The sequence below is a fragment of the Sander vitreus genome, chromosome 5 (assembly GCF_031162955.1).
Source record: "Sander vitreus isolate 19-12246 chromosome 5, sanVit1, whole genome shotgun sequence".
Classification (NCBI taxonomy): domain Eukaryota; kingdom Metazoa; phylum Chordata; class Actinopteri; order Perciformes; family Percidae; genus Sander; species Sander vitreus.
Genome location: NC_135859.1, coordinates 2,239,488 through 2,263,113, shown reverse-complemented (window position 1 = coordinate 2,263,113; position 23,626 = coordinate 2,239,488). Strand labels below are relative to the sequence as shown.

Genomic DNA, 23,626 nt, shown 5'->3' with positions numbered 1-23,626 from the left:
CCAAAATGTTTCTGGAAAACAAGGTAATACTGTTGTATTGGTTTGCTGATTTGGATTCCATTCACTTTTTTTTTAAACTGAATTACCACGTCATTCACCTGATGACAGACATTACCTTTGTTATAATAATCATTATGTATATGCTCGATTCTACACTGATGGAAAACACTTATTGTAACATACATTGATTCTGGCATTTAAGATTTTATTATACTTGGTGTTAAATATAGTTCAGCATCCAAGGAATGTTGTGTCCATCTAAAAATGAAAATATTATTCAGAGGTACTAAATGTTTTGGCAAAATATCACAATCCTGACCTTCATTTACCCATATCAAATTAACCTTAATGGCAACAGACTAGCTACCATTTTCATTCCACTTTGGTTTCTAATCTGATTCAAACCTTTAGGATTCAGCTTCTCGCAAAAGCCAAACCCAAAGCACGGCAAGGCAAACGTCAGGAAATATTGCAACGTGTAAGCTGCAAGGTCTGTAGTAAATTATAAATGCAAAGTTCCCATTTTCATTATTTTTTCTAATCTGATTCAAACCCAATAACAAAAAGAAATGCTAAAGTCAGGCTAAATGCTTTTAAGTGACCACCATGTTTAACGAATCTCATAGACAATCAGTAGTATTATTTTGGGCTTTGGTTCATTTATTGTGGACCAACGTCCTCCATGTTGTTTTACTGCACAACCTGTTGGTGAGTCTAAACAGTCTCTGATGACATTAAAACACTGCATGATGCTCTGCTCTCCTGCATATCTCTGTAGCCTTTTCACACAACATTAACATCATTATGCCTTGCGGACACAAAAGCTGTCTGCACCAGGGACCAACACGCTGGGAGTCAAACTGGGGCCATTGGGAGGAGGGGTTGGGGCAACGCAACATTTATGATTTTCATCAGTCCCAGCTATGCCATCACTGCTGGCCTGACTCTATCAGCAGATTTTATTGTCTGCTGGGGTAAATGGAGATAGCATTAACCCCTGTGGTGGGCCCATAGACCCTTAACAGGGAAGCCAACAGTCCCTGGAATAGCAAACATTTACAACAAGTGCCATAACCGGCTAGAACGAATAAGGAACAGGAAGAGCTTGGCTAGGGAAGTTAGCTGACCTTATAAAATGTCTGGCTGCTTAGCTGCTCTGCGGCATGTTGGGCTAGCTATTCATGTCTGAACGGTGACATGATTTAAGGCTAAATTAGTATTCATCACACCAGTCACAAGCCATTAATCTAATATCCCCAACATGAAATGATATGCAAATTGTTGCCCATTGTAATGCTGTACCATGCGTCAGTGCTTCAAAATGGCCACTGCTGCATCTGCATTACACGTTCTGCACAATGAAAAAATGCCTTACCTGATATATATATATATACATATATATATATATGTATATATATATATACACATATATATATACATATATATACATATATGTATATAAATGTATATATATATATATATATATATATATGATTTGGCAGAGGCGGATATGTTCAACATCAAGAGCCAAACTGTGTGTTATATGCCCAAAAGCAATTGTCACCGCATGTCATTTACAACGGTGTGGGGTGGAAAATATTGTTTACAAGTGGCATGTTAGTTTAGGTGATACCGCGTTTGAGTGCCAGGCACTGCAGACCTAAAAAATGTTTGTGTAATGGTTTGTATTTTGCTCATTAATGGATAAATGTCCAATAAGGCTAAAGGCTTTCTGTTAGATCAGAAATGGTGTTTTTCTTTAAACCCATGACATTCATTCTGCACATTTTCTTGCTAGATTCCTATTTGTCTGATACATGTGAATCAAATACAAGGCTTATTGCTTTTCGTGCTTAAAAAGATGTAAGGTCTCCTACACACTGGCTGCGTGGCGTGAGCGTGGCGTTTCTGTTTCGTGTCAGTTGCGTGTCAGTTGCGTGGCGGCTGCGTGGCGTTTTCTATGTCTTTACACACCAGAAACGTGTCTGACGCGGCTGCTGCTGCTGCTGCTGCTGCTGCTGCTAGCCTCGTCTGTACACATGGATGTTTCCCATTGATTTACTGCACTCAAGCAGTAGTATACTTCATGTTAAACATAAATATAGACTGATCTGATTACAGCAAAGACAACGTCGGCAGTATTGACGGCAAAATAGGCTACAGAATATTTCTGTATTGACAGGTGCAATATTTGAAAATCAATAATTATTTTTTATTTTTTTTAAAATTACATTTATATCTGCATTTACTGTATGTCAAAACCTAGAGACTTTCAAACATGAACATGTCATTTATTAAATGTATTTGTGTCAAAATGACATATAAACATCTTTTCGTATTCTAACTTTATTTTGCCTGGAAGTGCTTCCAACACGCTTGCGTGTCACGTGAAAAATAGGTGTCGGTCCTATTTCTGGCATGCACGCGTTTTCGTTTTCCTGAGACGTGCGTGTCACGCAGGCAGTGTGTAAGCTCTAACCTGTTAACATGGGAGCCGAAATAAAAACGGACACGCCACGCAGCTCTCACGCCACGCAGGCAGTGTGCAGGAGACCTAAGTGTACGATTATAGTGTGTTTAGTCTGGATCAACGGAAGTACATTTCCAGGATAATTGCCTGACATCCGGCGCCTGGCTCACACCCCGGATGTCCTTCACTTTCCATTCTTTGTGTGTTGCTGTTTTCAAACTCTGTTCGCTTCAGGAAACAACAACAAACTTTGAGCTAGCAAGCTACACCCTGAAAATGGTAAGAGCAAACACCTATCTCCACCGCGCTGTGGAGATAGGTCTGGCAATGCAAGACTATAGTGTGTTGAGTTTACATATACAGAATGTTTAGACGGTTGATGTCTTGTCAAAATAATTTTCTAAATAATATTCCAAAAATTCTAGTCCTATTGATATTTCCCTACTATAGAAATGCTTTTAAAAAGAATTCATGTACGTGGAGTCTGGTTTAAGCGTTGTAGAAACACTCACGTTCAGCTACTTAAAGAAAATACATATACACATTACACATACAAACATGATACATACACACATTTAATAAACATTACTATTGGTATTCTTCTGTGTGACTCCATATTCTCACTATATTCCCTAAGCTAAGTAATTCTTGCATGTTTTTATTGACATGCATATTGATTTGGCTGTACACAGAGCATTGATGTGCTAAAGATGATTGCATATGCCTACGGGTGAAATCATTAAGCAATGCATGGGCTCCAGAGGTTATCAATAAAGTAAATATTGACCTTAATAATGATTAGGTACAGACAGTGTTGTTGAATAATATTTAGACTATCTAGGTTTGAGATCCTCATCTGCACATGGACACAGGCAGATTTACCAAGATGTAAATCTGGCATAAACAAACAATGCACTTAGACAATGTTTTTTCAAACCTCACTGTGGTAAAAGGACACCAGAGGACAATTGTTTTTTGGCGCTGTGCCCAGCTTTGAGGCTGAGGCCAGGGTCTGAGCGGTGTCAGGGAATATGCCTGGTGACAGATGCTCGGGAGACAAAGGCCACGGCGGAGGTCCAGGGAGGGCAATTAGCACAAACGAAGCAGCTATGTCGTTAGCTGGTCTTTATTAGCCTCAGTGATCAGTTCAGTGGCCATTAGCCTCCTGTGATCAGAGACTTCCCTGGTTGGCTCGGCCCATTACTGGCCTTTGTTAATGCGCGTGTACACTGTTTCAAGGTGGTGAGACCCATGTGTTGTTTCCGGTCACTGAGATTAGAAATCAGATAGTTACTGATGCTCATTTCAGACATTATGGATGTGACGCAGTTTGATGATTACATGTCGAAGAAACGATACAATATTGGGTGACACATTCAAAATAAAGGATAAGTAAAGGATGATGTGTGTGTGTCTAAGATAAAGGACTTTGCTGCAAGAGGGTCCAATTCAGTGCTTTTTCTATGAATTATCTGCTGAGTTAACTGGCCTACTGCTCAGGCTCTGGCCTGTAAACATGTTTTCATAAAGCAGATCATTCTAAATAGAGAAATAGGCAATGTTGAGGTCATAGTAGGGAGTCATAACGTGAATGACTACTAAAATAACCAGCAGCCACTTCCTTCTGTTCATCTGCTTCTGGTTATGTATTTTCACAACTATTTGAAGTACCTTGCCTACTCAAACGTGCCTAACATGGTGGGAATGCTAGTGCAGAACTTCTTGCTTTATATCCTGTTTGATATCACCGGCTGGTGGGGGGCTCCGGGATATATTCTTGTACACCTCTCTTCTCTGTCCTGTGTTACATGCTGGGAAAGAGCCACCCTGTGTGTTGTTCCTCTCCTTTGCCCGGGCCCTGGGAGACTTCCCTGCTAATGTTCCTCTCCTGTTTTACAGCAGCACTTCCTGGAACAGCCCCCTCTACTAGTCATCAGATGCTACATTAAGGGAGCACTCTGAAGTCTTCCTCCACCACTAAGGGCCCCTGATAAATAACTTATAGGGTAGAGGATTCAAAACATCTCTCCTATTACTAGCCTCAATTCATTTTTTATAGTCCCTCGAGCCCCCCATCTGTCCTGCACTTCAAACGCATCTGAATGCTCTGAGATACTTTGCCTATTCCATCCTATGGGATCCATGTGAAGGTAGAGAAGGAGGGGAGGAAATGATGTGAGGGGGGGTGGGTGAAAAGAAAAGGGAATATGACAGAGCCAGGAGCTTTGAGCAGCAGAATGTGCCGAAAGCATCTCTCCCATCACCTTCCTTTCTAAATATTCTCCAAGGAAGGGGAAGAAAGAAAGCACTTGAAGGAAAGGGAGAGGAGGGAGGAAGGAGGGAAAGATGTGTGGTTGAAGTGCCATTGTCCAGCTCAGAGCTGCCACTCTGTCAAATTATAACACGTCCAACAACTCAGCTTTTTCTCATTCGCAATTACAAATTAGTCCATTAGGCTGTCGGCTGCCTTTCCCTTCTCTCTGTGCTGGAAGGGGATGTGTGTGTGTGTGTGTGTGTGTGTGTGTGTGTGTGTGTGTGTGTGTGTGTGTGTGTGTGTGTGTGTGTGTGTGTGTGTGTGTGTAGACCCATAAGTGTGGGCAGATGGGAGGGGACCTTCCCTGGGTGGGAGATGGCAGTTTTAAGCTACATAACGAGACAAACAAGCAAACCAACAGTTGTAATTTGATGCAATGTCGACAGTGATTGTCTTTGATGCCGTGGGTAGGCGCGAGGGTGGAATGGGGCTGTGACGGGTTGCCCTTGAAGTGGTAGTTATGGAATATAAATTGGAGCTACCCATTTTCTGAAGGTCTGAAAAAAGGCGAATCCAGGCGGCCATTTCTGCGAGGCCATCACGACAACGTTTTAGTCAACCCGCCTATCAGCTTAAATGGATTTTAAATTAGCAGTGAGAGCATGGCTAACAACATATCTCAGCTGAGAGGAGCCCACTCTGCGGAGAGAAGAGCATACATCTGACATGTATGGATTTTGATGAAGTGAAGATGGCTTTAACTGATCCCTTTTATTGAGACCATTATTTTCCCCCCAGCTTTTAAATCAGCTCTATTCACATTTCCAGCAAATTCAATTTGAACTCAAGATCAAAGATGTTCATGAGACCAATTTAGTGTAAAGTAAATAACAGGGAGACATTTTAAAAGGTTATACTCTGATTTAACTAACTTATCACTATAAATCACATCAATTTAATTATAATGCCTTTCCCCCCTAATAAATCATGAGTTCTGTCTAACGTTTGCATTTATAAAGCCTCAAGGTGGCCCCTCTGAAAGGGAATTCATTACTGAACAAACCCTTGTCTCTTCACTTCCCTTGTGGGCCTAAAATGACCTCTCTTATATTAGTATATTCTGATGCAGATTACTATTCATGTGATTTGGGCTTCAACTTGGTAGTCCATTCACACTTAGTCCAACTGTTTCTCCCTTCTGGCTACTATTGTAGCCAGTTACTAAATGTCAATGCCCAGATGACTATTTCTGCCTTCAACAGCACCCTGTGGATGGAGGTGGAAAACACAACCACAGTGTCTTGAATTAATAAGGCTGGTCTCATTTTATCACTAGGAGAGTTAAGCTAATGAAATCATGCAGGAATTAAGTTGTTTAAGGGCTAAACTCTGGTTCGTGGCGGACGATAATGAGCATGCTATGCGGGAACCCCCCCTCCAACCTCCTTAGTCTATGTTGAGCTACTAACATCGCTTTTATCCAGCCTAAAAGGACACAAGCAAGTCTTTCAAAGTACAAATACGGAGTGGGGGGTTTTGGGGGGAGCCAGGCTGAACTTAACAAGCCGGGATCTTACAGATTTAAAGGTACTGCTAAAATTTTATGGAGGCATGTTTGGACGGGGGCCACGGTGAACAGCTTGGCCAGCTGAGCAACATCACAGCGGGACGCCTAATAAGCTCTGCGCAATTTTTCACCCCATATTTTATCAATAAAAAAGCAGTTTAAACAGCCTCCCCCTGAACCGCAGCCGCTGCACTGCCTGCCATCTGGAGCCCTCTTTCATTTTATAATCCAACTGTCATTAAAATGCTTCTTGGCAGTTTACAGCTCGTTCCCCCTGTGCAGATGTGGAAGCGATCTTCAGACGGGGCCTTCTGATCAAAGTGTTTGCTGCTGTCAGACAGAACACTTACCACCCTCAGGCTCCCTTCCAGTCCTATCCGGACTTAATGCCCCCCATTATTTATTTATTTCCACACTTCTCTATTTATCAGGTGCACCACTCCCTGCAGAGCTCGGGTCAGCTCCAGAAGCTGGCGGTGGTTGCCTCGAGGTTCCAGAAGCAGGCCTGGGACTGGGAGGTTGCTGGTTAGAAATGTTGTTAAAGGTGGCTGTTAAGCAAAGCATGTAACCTCGATAAATTAACTGGTGGAGTTCACATTAGCTGAAAGTAGATAAAAAGAAAGAATAACAAGAAAGCCAAGCCACTCAATTTGACCCTCCTACACTGTAGTGGGGTTATTTTTTGCAACTGAGCTGAACTTTAAGATCCAGAAAAAAATAACGCAGATTAAGATCAACTTTCAACTCAAAAGCAGTCATTTATTATTTATTTTCAATACTAGATCCATTAGCTTTATATAAAAAATACATTTTACTCTTAAATCATAGACTCAAATAAGTCACCTACAGTGTATGATGAAATGGCATAACTTCCCATCCGGAATGAGAGTATTTTGTCAACAAATGTGCTCAGACTGAAATGATGTCAACACAATGCAGGATGTCAGTCCTGCCTGCGATTTCTTTGATTTTATTTCCACCAGTAACACACCCGTGCAGCCCAAACACAACTATACTGTCCAACTGCATACGAGTAAAGCATGGGACAATCACTGAACATGCCACAAGTAATGACATCAAATGTTACTTACTTAAAAACTGCTGACATATATCATTGCTATAAGTCACTTACAAGAGATAAATGTGAGCTTTGTAACGTGATAACATGAGCGTTTCTGGCAGCGGACACAAAGGTGATGGCAGTAGGTCACCCCGTTGGCAGTGTCTCTGTATCATATCAAGCTGCCCCATTCACTGTGTGCACACGCATGACTTGCAGGCTGCCCAGCGGCCCGCGGCCCCCTCACTGATGTGGCGCGGCGCGCATGGCGTTAATGCTCCGACCGGGTGTTGATTGAGCTCCCCTAAAGCCAGTGACGCATGTTGCCTTTGTTTGGCAGCCGTCCCGGTGTAAGAACCGGGGCCATATTCCGCCTGTCAGTGCCATGTGTTCGCTCCTCTCAGAGCACAGCGGCTGGTGCCACTCAACCACCACCCCCCTACCTCCCACCCCCCTGGCATCTCTGTGGGCACCCCAGGCCTAGCAGGTCCTCACTAATGAAGTCAAATTCATTTAATGGCTGCCCATGCCGCCTGCGTTTGTGGTGCTTGGCAGGGGGACAGTTTTAATGCTGGTCTCTGTCTCTGGCTCCAAACCTCATTCATATCCAAGAGCTGCTGTACGTCTTCGTACAGTCCTCGTCCTCAAGCCGAAACTAACAAGCATATCAGATTCAGTCGTGCCAATGTGCCCTGCTTGACTCAGAATTGATCTTCTGTGCCCATAAAACACAAAAGTGGCAGGGAGAGTTCTACAGTTAACTTTGGAGAGAGACCAGGTGTGTCCACTAATTAAAGCCCACCGAAAAGGCGAAGGGAAAATAAGTGCTAAATGAACATGAGTGACAGCCATCGTTAATACCTGCTTCCCGCTGCCCCCTGAGCCTAAAAGTCCCCCTGTTAACTTTTATGGAGCTCCCTTTGATACAATAATTATTTTTTTTCCCTGTAATCTTTCAAGCCCTGTACCTTTTCCCTTGGCTGGCGCAGATCAAAGCAGGCTGGTTTTGTGCATAAGGAACGGCAGAGGCTGGGGTTTCTGGCTTAATTGAAGGCAGCTGGCCCCTGTGTGTGTGTTTGGGCCTGATCTCGGCGTGCTCTCTGGGGTTCTCGGCTTTCCACATCACATACACGTTCACCCACGGAAAGTTCTCTCCAGAGCCCAAGTGACGTGAGGGCCTACAGGGTTTGAGGTCTGGCAGTCGCCAGCCCATCCACAGGCATCTGTGTTTAGATTGACTTGGAGATGCTCAAGTGGTTAGCAAAAGAAAGATGGAATATGTTTCTCTCAGTGGGTGGGACAAAGGCTCAGACTCAGGGCTCACTTCCTTTACTGTCCATCATCACCATTATGAGGGCTGCAGATGATCCTTCCCATAAAGGCTGTGAACGTTGGCTTCAGTAGGACATATTTGGTAAATGGAGACAGAATACAGAGCCTCAAGAAATAACAATGACCAGTGACTTCATGATGAATGTGTGTTGATTTTCCTTATAAAGGTTCTACAAAAAAATATGTCTAGCGTACTACTAAGCTGACTGGCCTCTTTGTCTGAGAAGGGAATTGAGGCTCTCTAAACATTCTTTTCACAGCCACAGTGGAGCTAAGTTCCATTTACTGATGTATTCCTGGACTAAGGGGAAGCAACGCTTCTTTAGGGAAACATTATCCCCGATGGCACTGATTCCTAATAACAACAGGGAATTCTATATTTATCCCTGATTGCATATGCCATTTGTTGTGGAGGAAAAGCAAGTCCTCTTGCATTAGGAAGTCTTGTGCAGACAAGCCAAGGCTGGGACAGACACAAGTCTTGGTGCTCCAGCTCGAAACGCACACAAAGTCTGTCTTGCATTTCCAGCCAAATGTGTAAGTAATTACAGCCCAACCATGTTTATTGAATAAAAACCCACTTAGACATTATGTTTATGCACGATCAGAAACACTCAAATCTTACATCCACGTACACAAAAACATTTGTGTCTTTTTTCTCTTTCCAGAGAACATCTGCACCCAATATGGACTCAATTTTACTTTTATTACTCATGTGGAAAAATGTATATAGTGCTTGGATTGTTATTCAAACACCGGCCACTTGAAAAACAATGAATGCTTTGCCAGAACACAGTGGACACACACTGAGCACAGAGTCAGTTTAGCTGCCTGTTTAACTTTGTGTCCCATAACTGCATTGAGATTACTCCTCCCATGGCTATGGGTTGTGCTTTACTTGCTATTAAGTGGATGCGCATTAACTGCTGTAAGAGTGCATCATTCAAAACATATTACGCATAACGTGACTTCAGGTTAATTAGGTTAAGCAGGTTTTATGTTTGATATTATGTTTCGCAATCTAATTATTTTAAAAGGCAGATGATGTTATGCAGACAATAAAAGCTGCAGCCCTCTTAACATTACACAGTAATCTTATTTTACATTCATGTTGGAAATATTGATAAATGCTGTTTTGAATGAAGCAAATGTGAACTTTCATTTGGATTACTAGGAATCATTTGTTAGCCATCAAAAACGTACTTTTTTTACAGCAATTCTTTTCAGCTGCACTAACAATGATCTACAGATTCATACGGTATGAGTCAGCCGTAATGTGGAACCACAGCGGGAATAATACTTCACAACTTGTCTTGTTTGATAGGGCATGCCATGCTTTCGCTATCACTGTGGCATTGAACTGACGAGATCTGTAGCAGAAAATTGTGCAATCGAGCATTTCACCTGGCCGTCCTATTACAGAACTGGGGCTCTCAGGTGGGAAAAATAGTTTTTTTGAGGAAAACCACCACTAAAAATGGATCTGGTTGAGGTGGAGGGAAAAAACACATGGTGTTCATCGAGGCAACAAAAAGGTCCCTCAATGACAATGATCACAACTGTTGAACGTGGCTGAGTGGTGAAAGCGTTAGCAGAGCGCTGGTCTTTTCAAAGACAGAGGACAGGGTGCGTGTTATGATTTTAATAGGGACGGCTATTTGTTCGATTAACACTCTCTACCAACACAAACAGCTTCCCTGAGAGCAGGCAGCAAGTGAAAGAAGATTGCAGTCTTGAAGCCATGTTAGGTTTTCACACCTCCCCTGCTCTGAGTGGTTGGCGTGGTTTTTTCTTGCCACAACCTTTCTATTTTCATCTGCAGTGCCAACATCAGTGCTAACCTTTAAGAAAGAATGTGGACCAGGCTATTGGGTGCCACATCAATGACGCCACGGCCATGTTGACTGTCCCCGTGTTGCTGTATGACACGCATCGCTAGTGACAAGCGGTCTTTGCTGATGTCAGTTGGCTGTGTCTGCTGGCTGGCCCTGCAGAAGCTTTTTTTTTTTCTGTCATCACGCCTTTTCCTCCCAACATGCACTGGGGCTTTGAGTTTCACCGCTGAGCGTGCCCTTTCACTCACTTCCCTTCAAGCTTGTACACAAACACACATCACATCCTGCTAAGACTAAAGGCGTCCTCCTTCACTTCAGAGACAAATCCAAATGTGCTCCCTGATCACCGCGTACTTGTGCACTAAATGCACAACAGATGTATCTCTTGACAACCACAAAAAGAGAAGAAAAAAACATTAGACTGCAGAGCGCACATGATTCGGAGCTGACCGAATCATGTATATTGCTCAATATAAATTAAAGTGATAAATGTTTCCAGTTTCATTGTAATAGCTTGATGTGAGGAGCTGTCTTTTATTTCTGGCCAATCTGCAAAGCTAGAAGTCATCATCTAAAAGGTTTATGACATAACTCTAATATGAACCTTATATTTACCAGAGGCATTACTGAAATCAGGGGTGGGGTGTTGGGTTGGGTTGGGTTGGGGGGGGATGCTTAATCTTAAAAGTTTTCTGTACTGTTTCACTATCAGGCTTAGTCACAAAGTGAAAACCGTAGTGAATGGAGGAAGGAACTGAGAAAGAGAAAAAGGAAGGAGAGTAAGGGAGGGAGGGAGGGAGGGAGAAAGACAAAAGCAAGAGAAGAAAAATGACATCTCCATATTAAGGCCTGTGTTGCCGGTGTCAGTTCTAATTTCACAGTGCCTGTGGGGAGCTGAACGCAACCAGTCAGCTCTGGTCTCATCTCGTTCCTCCTCCATTTTGAATCAGGGCCGGCAAATCCCAAGCTGGGGGGGGAAAGGAATATTACTGGCAAATTGCTTTTAGATTAAAGGAGGTGGCGAGGCATTCTGCTTTCTCAGCTCTTTCCCAGGTGCACTTAATCTAATTTCATTAAAGAGATGAGGACGGATGATCACTTGTGTCGAAACATTAAGCCGGTCCATTTTCCCCCGTTCGTAAAAAAACGTTAAGGTTGTCAGCGGCCTGGTGGGTGGCCTGTTTGTTATTGAATATGATGACTCTCGGAGACCAATCGGGATCTTGCAAAGTAGGGGGGGTTGGGGAGGGGTATGTACGAGGGGGGTAACATACCTACATGAATATATATTACTATTGCTTTTCCAAGATGGCGACAGAGGGGAAGAGGAAAAAAACTGACAACGCTGTTAATGACATATAGAGAGCAGGCAGTAAATAAAAGAGAAAAAAAATACAAGGGGGCGGGGGGGAATGAGACAGTGTTAATTTTGACAGCAAATTCTGATTTAGTCTCAGTCTTTTGAATAACACACCATTTAGTTTTAGTCTTATTTTAGTCATCTGAAATCTTTTAGTCTTAGTCTAGTTTTAGTCGACCAAATATTAACAGATTTTAGTCGACTAAATCTACAGTGGACTTAGTTGACTAAATGTTTCTCCAGAATGTTTGGTCATTGGAAGTATCCTTCAGTCTGTTATGGTATTAAGGTTTGAATATGCAATATAGACACAGATTTACCGGTTCGTCCTAGACCTAGCTCTGACATTTCTGTTGTTCATGAGACGTGTCATTGCCCTCGGACCGGGTGCACTGCAGAACGTTAGCGTGTTGCTAACGAGCGAAGTCAACTGAAATCAGCCAGAGCTGTGTAACTAAGACTGTGCAACTAAACACAACTAAGTATAATGTCAACAACCTAACTGTTGTGAAAGCGTCCTGGTCCTCCTGTGTACCTGCTGCTGCGTTTGTTTAGCTGTTGCGTCTGCATGTGCCGCGGCTTTTTAAAATGACTCTGCTGCTTCGCATGAATCAACCTACCCTCAAAGATTCACTCTGATTGGATCTCTTCCCAACTTGTCCCACAACAAAGACCGGTTCTGACTGGATCTCTTCTCCATTCGTCCCTCCCTAACATTTTCGTCTCATTTTTATTTGTTGACTAAAGTGTCTGTTATAATTCATCACAGTCTTCGTCATCATATATGACTTTTTATTTAGTTTTCGTCTGTGAAAAAGGTTCGTTGACGAATATTTTTCGTCATAGTCTTCGTCAACGAAATTAACAATGGAATGAGATTTAAAGAAAAAATAAATAGGTGAAGGTAGTGGTGGTGTTAACGATATGTTAGAAATCCCCACAGCCTGCTTGCTTTCCGCTGCGGGAGCACTGCTAACTTCACAGAGCGTACCCCCCCCCCACCAAAAAAAATACATCAGCTGGGAGGATACCACTAGCTGACGAGCCATTATTGATAAGCCGGTAGAGACGCTCTGACGCAGTGATATGGCATTCATTCTGCACACAGCAGGAAGATAAGGGGGTGGAGAAGGAATTAATGTGTCAATCAGAGCCTGTGTGCTGCCCGGGCACATGAGTACAACGGAGCCATGAAAGAGCTCATAGACAGGATGTGGTAATGGTCCTTGGAGACTCCCCCGGAGACAGATACACTTCCTGCTGAGTGACTGCTCAGCAAATACGACCAAATAGAATTAGCCGACCTGGGTGTCCTCCGCTGTGGCTATGGTGATTGCGGCGTTGGTGGTGGTAACACGCCTGACACGAGGCCGCTGTGTTAAGGGCTGCCGAGAATACAAGCGGCTCTTGCTAACGTTTCGCACACAGACAGACAGCCACTGCATTATTTGCACAGGAGAAGGAATACAGAGGAAATTGGAGGAGCCAGTGAGGATTGAAAAGTGGAGCCTAATGGAGATAGGATGACACTTCAGGAGAGTGCATGAACTAACGGAGAAGGGATAAATCCCGCTCTATTTCATTCTCTGCCTCTCCAATGAAAGAAAATGACCGTCTTGACTTGGAGTAGCTCAGACATGTCAGAGGTTGACAGGATTGGCTGGCTGATAGATTACAGGTGCAGCAGGGAGGGGTTGGAACAGGTTTTCAACATTTGTAGCAGACGTGGTGTTAGGACACGGATTGGGATATGTGTTGAAAATGTGGGAAAAGTCTTAACAAGTTCTTGTGAAACAAAACGAGGCAAGTTAAAACCGATTGATGTAACCATGGTACCAGACTGTAAGTATGTTACAGCAATAAAATAGTAATAAACCAAAAACAAGAAACAATGAACTACTGAAACGTTTCCTCCATCCATCGTCGATCGTCGGTCGCGGGGGCAGCAGCTCCAGCAGGGGACCCCAAACTTCTCTTTCCCGAGCCACATTGAAACATTTCCTCACAAAGGATAAATTATTACGCTAACCCCAGTGAGGATGTATGTTGAATAACACATCTCATTCAAATGTATACCAAACACTGTCCTCGTGACGTCTTGTTATCACAGATGTCACCATTACACAAACAACCATTCATTCAATGCATTTTTTTGTGAAGCACTCAACAGCTAACACGTGCTCCGGGGCATGTAAGTACATTTTAATCAGTCACACAGAGACATTAAGTGGCTCAAAGTATTTGGGATCAAGAAAAAAGAATGAATGACGTTCCCAGTTCCATAGCATGGCCTCAAACAGACTTGAAAACACTTTAGTCCCTGTATCGCCAAGCGATTTACCCAACATGTGGTTAGTTCCATTATGAGCATCTGATTAAGCATGGCTATGCCCAATAACAGTAAAGACTGTTAATTCTCCATAAGGAAACCTTAATTATGCGGGGTTTCCCCCCAGGGTGCAGACATAAGGGAGGCAATTCAAGGTCAGGGCTGTTTTTTAAAACGAACACTGAATACTTCTGATTGTCAAACATGTAATCTCGGCCATCAGATGACGGGCCTTCCAAGAAGAAATGCCGGTGATGAGAAAACATCACCCAGATTGTGATTGCTTGTTTCTTCGAGGCTGGGCCAATCTACATAAAGATCCCCCCTCACAGCAGCCTCGTGTTGAACTGGGGGTGACCTGGCAATCTCAGAAGAATTCAAGTCTGACACGTTGTAGGAAACACATCACTGCTTGCACTCTCAAGCATTGCTTTGATAAAAGCGAGCTTCACAAGGTGCACCAATCTAAACTGACTTTACTGTAACAGCAACTCGTCAGTTTTATTCAAATAAAGTGTAACTGATTGCGCCCCAGGGGCACACCTGGAAGCAATATTCTAATTAAGTTAATCTGTGAAATCCTGACAATGTGGGTGTTCAGGTGGCTGGTAATCTGATGTGAAAGGAGTCTTTGTTTTCATTGGAAAGATACGGGAGGAGCTGGCACCTGTTTCAGCAAAACGTTGCAGAAAATTATCGCTGTTGAGTTTTCTTGAGTGCAGGCAATTACAAATGACAGTGTTTGTCTTTCTCCTCATGGAACCCAATTTTTACACCATCACTTTTTTTATAGCTGCTTTTTGTGATGGCCTGTCAAAGTAACCCCCGCCCAGTCTTCTTCTTTCCTCAGCAATTTGCTACAGATGATTCACAACTCTCATCAACTTGATTATGATAATATGTGTTTCTGAGAAATGAAAAGGTCTGCACTGCTGTAGCCTTTATCCAGATGTTCTTTTCTTCTTGCACTCTTGGCAAATACATGTACGTACATCAACAGTGTATTTTCAAAGATTCCATAACAGTAAAACCTGTCATGGAAACACGCTGTCGTTCATTTCCTGTTGGCCACAGATGAAAGCTTTTCATTGTTCAATACCTCTGGCTCCTGAGAATGGAACATTACCATCGTCAGAACACTATACAATATCAATACTCACCTTTAGGCCTCTTACTCAGATGTTAAGCTTTCAAATGGGGCGTGCGACTATGTTGATGGGTTGCTATGTTGAGCGTGACACATGTTCTTATTACTCTTTGTAATGAAAGGGTTGGTCTTGCTTAACATAACACAATGTAGTTTAAAAGAAGTTTGAAGATAGGAAATTCTGCTCAAATATTACACTCATTGTCCATGTACTGTATGTATAAACAGTTGTTGAGTTTCAATGTCGCTGTTCCATCCCATGTTAGCTAGAATCAATTTGGGAGAATATTTAGGTATATATTCCTTTTCTATGTCAGTAATGTTACAAATATCACAAAAACAAGTTTGAGATCTGTTACAGACCTGTCTTGTTCATTCTTAAGTTGCCTTCGAAGGATAGGTTCACATTTCCCTAAAAACGATAGTGTGATAGAGTTTTTTGGTTCTTGTAATGGTTTAATGTAAATATGGGCATGTCAGCATTGTTTTAAGATGAGATCAGAAACATGTGTACCTCTCCTTTAAGCAACAAGTCAACCCCCACGCCAAAAAAAGGCTCAACGCCAAGAGATAGAACTTTTGAAGTGAGAATGAAAACTAAGAACTGAGACGAAGGCTTGAAGAGAAAAGGATCTAGGAGTGAGAATCAAGAGTTTCACATATTAAAGCCAAGATAACGGAACAACGTTCTTGCCAACGATTGTATGTTTACATTTACAGTATTGCTTTCCTGCCCATTGGATTCACATTAATGGTTTAGGTATCATATTTGTTGTTGTCACATACAGTCCATTGAGTATGTTTCATACTTGTAAAAGTGACAGTAGTAAAATGACAGTCTCTTTCATTGATTGCATTCAGCAATCGATTTTTGTGAACCAGTAATGGTTGGCAGGCTGAAATACCACTTATGGTATCGGTATGGCATACCGATGACAAGTAAAGCCTGAACAGGCGAAGCTGCAGTTTGGCTCTTGACAGTGGACTGTGTAGTAATTGGAACAAAATTCAACAATCAGAAGGGTGAAAGCTTGGCAGCACTGTCTAATAGTCCACCATGTCTTGAACTGTATCCAAGTCCACCTAAACTGGCTCACATAGCTGGTGCCAAACGCCAAATATGGAGCAGTTTTCGAAACAGACAGCGGCTGACACCAAACCAACAACATAGCAACACTGAGTTTCTATAAAACCGCCTCAGCAAGGCTTGTTTTCTTTGTCTTCTCTTTCTTATAGTAGTGTTGTTTTGTATCGTAGTATCAAACTTTTATATATTAAATGTCAAAACCTGTGACACTACATAGAACTGTTACAAGTGTCGAGTAACTGGAAGGAAAACAAAACCCTGAAAAGAAAACACTCTGACACACACATACACAGTGATGCCAGGGAGCCGTATGGAGACTGACAGGCCTGCTACGTCTCTCTGTCGTGTCAACTAGCTAGCGCCCTCGGTTCCTTCTCGCTTCAATGAAGAGATAAAAGCCTATTGACTTGCCAGGCTACAGTTAATGCAAATTGGGCCTACTATCAATGTATTATTTATAGGGAGAGCTGCAGACATTTCCACAGAACTGGGAGCTAAGCTTACAGGAGATTAGGCATGCTATCTCATTCATTTACCAGGAAGTAATTGCTAAACTGTGGAGGAATTAGAATGTGTGAGGTTCCCCAAAGGCGTTTCATCTTGTAACCAGGTGGCTGCCATCAGACAACCCCCTCCAAGGCTGGATAAACAAATACACAGAAGTGAAACTGATAGACTACATCTGTCAAATTGTCAAATGGTTAAAACTTGATGACATCGCTGCTAAAATAATATGCAATTATTTTCAAGCACACCAAGTTGCTGATAGGGTGAGCCCCAGTCTTGGCTTTCCATGATTACATTTGAGACTTTTGAAAGGAAAATGAAGATTAAATTTAGATTTAGCCACTGTAAGTACTACTAACTTTTAAAGAAATGTTAACCTCAAAGACTCACTGTCTCATAAGATGATTCACAATTACTACACACAAGCAAAAATGGAAGCTGCGCAAGCGAGCAGCTTTCATTTATGGTTGTCATCTTTGATTACGTTAAGGAACAGAGGCACCTTTGTTTACCTCTTAACAATCCTCTCCGTTTCCAAAATTTTACCAACATTTGCGAGAAAAAACGGTAATGCATTTCTGTGCCTGGCACATAACTCGTTGCTGTCAAATGTATTACATGATTATGTAAACAGCAAAAAGTGGAGCTATGATATTACTATCTAGTATATTAAAGAAACAAGCAGACAGAGGGGCTATGTGCCATGCAAAAAGAATACCAAAGTAAGTAGGTAGCATACCCTATGATCTAGGCTAAAAGGCATATTTAGGATATTCGAAACAGAAAACTAACACGAAAAAATCAGCTTCTTCCTGTTGTGCATTTTCCTTGTCCCTTTCTTGCTCTGCCAGACATAAATGATCAACAGTGTTGGGCTTGGCAGAGTGTCTTTTACCCCTCATCTTCTCTCACCAACAACACACTTTGACTGGTTCCCTTCTTTAGCTGAGAGCTCAAATTTGTTATTCACAACTCTCAGCCACTTCATGTGGCGGGTGAATAAACACAGGAAAAAGCAGTCTTACCTTGTCGTCAACGTCACTCTCGCTGTCACACTGTAACAGAAAGGAGACAGACACAGGAAATATAAGGAATTATTCATTTGGCTCCCCCCAGTAGCCCATAATCAGTGCAGATGTTATTTTGTGTGCAACCTCTCATTCACTGACAGCTTTCAGTGCAAACGGCAGAGGATGAAGAGGGAAAGGAGAGTGCGGTAGTCTAAGAGAGTTTTTCACGTTTCAAAAGCGGCACAGAACGCCATTCTGGTGTTTTTGTTGCAAATTCAATGCTGTAAATTTACAAAAGATGAAAAGCGAATAATACTAAACACTGGGTTCTATTACGAAGAGCCTGTTCAATGACTTTGCATTAAGCTGCATCTTGTTTAGCCCTAATTTAGCCTTTTAGCTTAGGCTCCCTGAATACTCAAACACATTGCCTATTAAGTGTGGTATTTCAAATCTGCCTAGTGTCACACCAGTCTTTAATTGTTAGGTCAGACTTCCACAGGGATAAAGGAATGAACTAACAAGAGAGGTTGTACTCTGAAATATGCCTGGTCTAGTCCGGCCAAAGGCCAAATCACCTTCTATTCAGCCAAAAAGTGAAGTGGGTTTTTCTTCAACGCTCCACAAGTCACACCATTCAAATTCAAAGTGATCAGACTCAAATATTTTGAGAAGAGATGCAGCCTTCAAAACAACAAGAAAAAGGGGAAAAAAGGTCCTTGTTACTGACAACAGATGAGGAGAATACTGCTATGTTCACAGGCAGAGAAATCGTTTTAGCAAAACGTTATTAAATTCTAATATTAAAAATTGTATGCAAGAATGTGTGAAGTAAAAGTATTATAAGAAAATAATCATGTCTGCTTGATATGTAGTTCCTTTATATACACACGCGCGCACACACACACACACACACACACACACACACACACACACACACACACACACGGCATCCTGTCTGTGGTCCTTGCTTCCGTTTCTCACATTCATTGGTCGCTAAATGCTCTTGGCCGGTAACTCTCTCTCCCCCAAGACAATAGACAGTGAAGTTGTGGAAACAAGAGTGGTCGCGCTGCAGGCCAGTCCCACTGGACCTCACAGCAGGATGCATGAGGAGCAGAGCCACATAGAGAGGGAGAGGGCCCCCACTGAAAAACCGCCTTCAATCTGTCAATTAAGTCCCTGTGGCAACATATTTAAGTGGAGCCTCTTTATTTTGTTTGACTCCCTTTCAGAGCCAGGCACAATGAGGAGGGAGCTGGGTCAATGGAGGCAAAGCGGCCCTTTGTTGCGAGTGCGGTGGGTCCAAATGTATAATTAAGTAACGAGAGTAATCAGTGCAAAGGCTCAGTGGCCAAGATCACTCAGGAGAGGAAAGTGGAGTGGGAGGGGGGGATGCTCCCATGCCCCATGATTCATCCTACTCTGGAAAGACAAAGGATACAGCAGGAGTCTTTGCTGGCAGAAAGCTTTAAGTGAAAAACACTGTGGCTCAACCCCTTAGGAGGGTTTATTGTTGTGTTTGCATCTCTATCTGCAGAATAACAACGTCAAGAAATGCCTGAGCTCCTATTGTTCACACTGAAGCATTCCTACACAACAAATAGAGCAAGAACATGCACCTGTTGGAGGATAAATACAGTAAAATGATACGTTTGATATGAGGCTTTCTACTTTGGGAAGGGATTGCTTTTTATGATTCTAGAGCCTGTCAGCGAGCGAAAAGAAAATACTTGTGAAAGCAAAGAAAGGGTGCCGCACAATAATGCACAAAATGTCCCTGAGAAAATACAAGAATGGCCTGACAATTGTATTGTGCTTGTGTAAATATGGTTAAAAGTGGGGTTATTTAAATCAGATAAATAGAATAAATGCAATACAAAAATATGATCGTGTGTTTTCTTTGTTACATATTTAAAAGTTATCTTGATAACTTGCTCTAAAAAATAGGTAATGACCACTTTGAATAAAATGAGAAAATACAACTTTAGTATTAACCTATAAGTGCATTCCCACACGTACTGGGACTTGAAAATGTTAAATATTGGCCACATTTCTATGTCCTCTTTTCTCTTGGGGAATGTTTGCAAACCCTAATTTCTGGGCTTCTGCTTGTCTAAAGACCTTCATTATTACAGAGTGCAGGGCGTTAAGAGGAGAAAGTGGCTTAGGCTTCTTGTCAATCAATTCACCATTCAGACTCTGGATTCTGGACAGATTAATTGTCAGCCATTTCTATACTGCTTGTTAGGGGCACATCACAACCTATAATAACCGCCCATTTGCTCACCAAGGAATTACATTCAAAACAATGTTTCTCTCCATTTGATCCATCTACGTATTAGAATAAAAAGGAAAATTGATCCAATCTCTTGGCCCTACCCCCAGGAAACCGGTGCATGATGTATTCTTCGCATGCAGCTGAACAGATGACTTCTGTCTCACAGCGGTGTTCTTCTCTAACACTGGGGACGAGTTTAAACCCTAAGTGATGGGAGATGAAAAACTGGCTGTGTCTATTCCCTGGGTGCATGCTTGGACTTGTTGTTGCAGCAGTAGCCATGACACTAGAGATGAGGCCTCAAAAGGCTGGAGTTGGCGAGGAGGAAAAATAATATCAAAGAGTCACAGCATGGTGCTTATCCTTTTACAAGAAGCATGCGCTGCAGCAGAGCATAAAGAGGACTATACTAGCTAGGGCTCAGACAGAGAGAGACACGAGCACAGCAGGAGACAGAGAAGCAGGTGGGAAGGGGGAGCAAAACAACAGTAAGAACAGGCAGGGGGGTGATGCTATAGAGATGAGGGGTTGGACGGATGGAAGTAGTGTTAGAGCAGTTTTTGTCAGTATTTTATGTAATTGCCCTGTTGGGCTATTACACTCAGTCGAGTCAAAGAAAACAATACAACAGACCTATGAAAGTAAAAGACTGGCTCCTGTTTGTGAGTGCATGGGTCGGAGAAGAGGACCACATCATTTAGCACCCTATGCTATTTTTAATATCTACACTGGGTAAAATATTTTTAGCAAGCCTATACAAGAAAACCAAATGGTTATAATGCAAAGCCACAACCCCAAACTGAAACCTCCCGTAACGGCACGTCTGGTGGTCAGAGGGGACATTGTTAAAAACTGAGATATATGCAGCTCACTAAGCTGCCTGACAGGAGCCAAGCCCCTGGTGGTTTGTGTCTCTCATAGATGTTCACAAACCAAACAAACCAAAAAAAATAAAACCAACTGGCTTGCTCTTCAGAGGCAGGGAGCAAGCAGCAACATCTGCACCTGGCAACCGCCTGCTACGAAGGGTAACAGGGGACTTAAGCTTCAGTGGATAGCTCATCCACAACCCTCCCTCCCAGCATCCCACCTCCTCTGCAACCCTCCCTCCCCTCAGCCAGCACATCACACGGATGCGTTTGACATTTACACAGCTTTCAACACTTCAGAGACAGGAGATTTATTCCGCCAGCAGCCCTGGATGGAGCTAGGCCTCGACCTGGGCTGGCCCCCACAACCGTGTAGCTCAGCCCTAAAATGAAGCAGGGCTAAGGAAAGAGGAGCAAGTGGGGAAAAACAGGGAGAGAGGGAGGAAGGGAGGGATGGATGTCTCGATTCTCCTGGACATTTTCTCTGGCAGATTCCGATAGACGTGCAGGGGGAAGACAATAAGCGGTGCGCATCCCGGAGCACATTAAATCGACTGGCCAAATTAATCACACAGTTCTAGTTGTCACACTCGGAGGACAGTCTGCCATGATTCCTGCCTCAGAGATAGAGAGAAGAACAGAGGAGGAAGTTGCCCGGCGAAGCAAATGCTGGCATGGCGTCAAAGACTGTCTGCCTGAATACTGATCGCAACCCTGCACTTGCTGCAAGAAAAACAATAGGCAAAACAAGTTTACTGAGCTGCTGGCATTTCACTGTCACTGTCGGTTCCTACTCAAAAATAGTAAAGTAATAAATAAAATGTATGAAAGCAAAAAAAGAGAGCACATGCAAGTGTTTGTGCTTTTATATTATAATTTTAAATCTTGCATGGCTGTAGTCTATCAAAGTCATTGTAAGACATGTCGCCACCAGACTATGTTGTGAGTATGTTAGATAAAATGGTAATGGTAAGTGTAAGAATTACAGAGAAACGGAACAAACAACTGACTGCTGTTTTCACACTTTTCAACAACAAGTTTCAAAGTGTTCTCCAAAACAACGTTGCAATGACTTTAACACTGAATTGATCAGTTTGGGATGTGGCTACTACATCTTGATTCCTAAACACATTTACATTGCTTTGTACCAGTGATTGAATGTCCTAAATTAAAATCTTGATAAGTGAGAAGAAATGAATTATGTTGCTGATAAGGCGACACAAAATGATGATGCATTTAAAAAAAAATGAATAAGCGCCACGCAGACTGTGATTGAACAGTGAGACAGCAGCAGCACTTGATCCCTTGTTGGTGACAATGCAAAAAAAAGTAGACATCTTGATGCTGACAAGAGAAGTGGCTTCAATTTAGAAGACATCTCTCTAGGGACATTTACTGAGATACTCCTGATTGTACGGCAGAGAGTAGTGACAAACCCAGATCTCCTAGAGTGAGCGCACACAGAGGGGGTAATGGTCCATTTAGATAGTCGAGGACCAAAGCAGTGTCGGATACTGGTGGAACAACACCAATTTCCTTCCGCAATTTCCCTCCTGCGGATGCTGGGATGAGGTGTGGGGATGTAGGCGCCGTGGCCCCTCTGATGGGGCATAGAAACAGAGCCTGGGGTTCGCTGGGGGACCTCCTGCTAGGCCTAAAGCATCAGCGGGATATCTGAAGATCTCTTTGGCCTCATGGCGAAGGGTGAAGCCTTACTTGAACTCAGCTTTCATATTATATCAATAGGTTGTTTTGGTGCATGTTCTTATGTTTTTCACCACCTCAGAAACAAACTTAGGAAGCCATTAGTCACTACAAAGTTGAGGAAGTGGTGTGTGTGTGTGTGTGTGTGTGTGTGTGTGTGTGTGTGTGTGTGTGTGTGTTTGTGTGTGTGTAATGACATCAGAATAGTCATAAAAGAAAGAACTACGATTCAGATAAGGTTAAAGTTTCATGGCTACAGTGCATCTTATTTATAAAAAATTAAATAATAAATACATTTTTATAAATAAAAAAAAAAAACGCTTGGGGAACCTGAGCAGTGTATTAATATTAGGGTTTAAAAGGCTTACTAGCACCACTGCATTTAACTCTCAACAACAGAGAAAAAAATCTAGTGATTGCTCTTGACCCGACAAGCTGTATCTGAAAGCACCACCTAGCAAAGTGATTTGATCACAGGATCAAATCTATACAGCCATTTGACCCTTAACCTCCCCAGCAGGCAGCATGGGAAGTCAGCTGATTACCCTGGGTCAGCCTAGGAGCTCTGGATTAGGAAAGTATTGATCCTAGTCAAGATGTAGGCTCCAGAGGGAATGAGATTGAGAGAAAAAGCTCTGCCGGGTAGAAATAATATCGACCAGCAGGAGAGGCCTAGACAGGCTCTCGCGTAAAACCATATTTGAGCTTGGGACCTCGGAGTTGGCTGTGCAAACAGAGAGACGGCTTCAGCAAAAGCTCCTTTCACAGAGGCCCATTGAAAGAGGACAGAGGGAGAATAAGAGTGGAAGGGGAT

The 23,626-nt window shown here is 42.7% G+C and overlaps 1 protein-coding gene across 10 annotated transcripts in view; it reads right to left on the bottom strand.

The window, feature by feature from the left end:
* Positions 1 to 23,626, bottom strand: part of fbrsl1 (fibrosin-like 1) — a 293,183-nt gene that overhangs the window by 75,142 nt on the left and 194,415 nt on the right. For 9 of the 10 annotated variants that reach the window (XM_078250014.1, XM_078250016.1, XM_078250008.1 and 6 more), the window contains one exon: positions 17,974 to 18,003. The exons of the other annotated variant lie outside the window; for it this stretch is intronic. In XM_078250014.1, the coding sequence (XP_078106140.1) occupies positions 17,974 to 18,003 (30 nt within the window). The remainder of the gene's footprint in view (positions 1 to 17,973; positions 18,004 to 23,626) is intronic. 10 annotated transcript variants of the gene reach the window in all.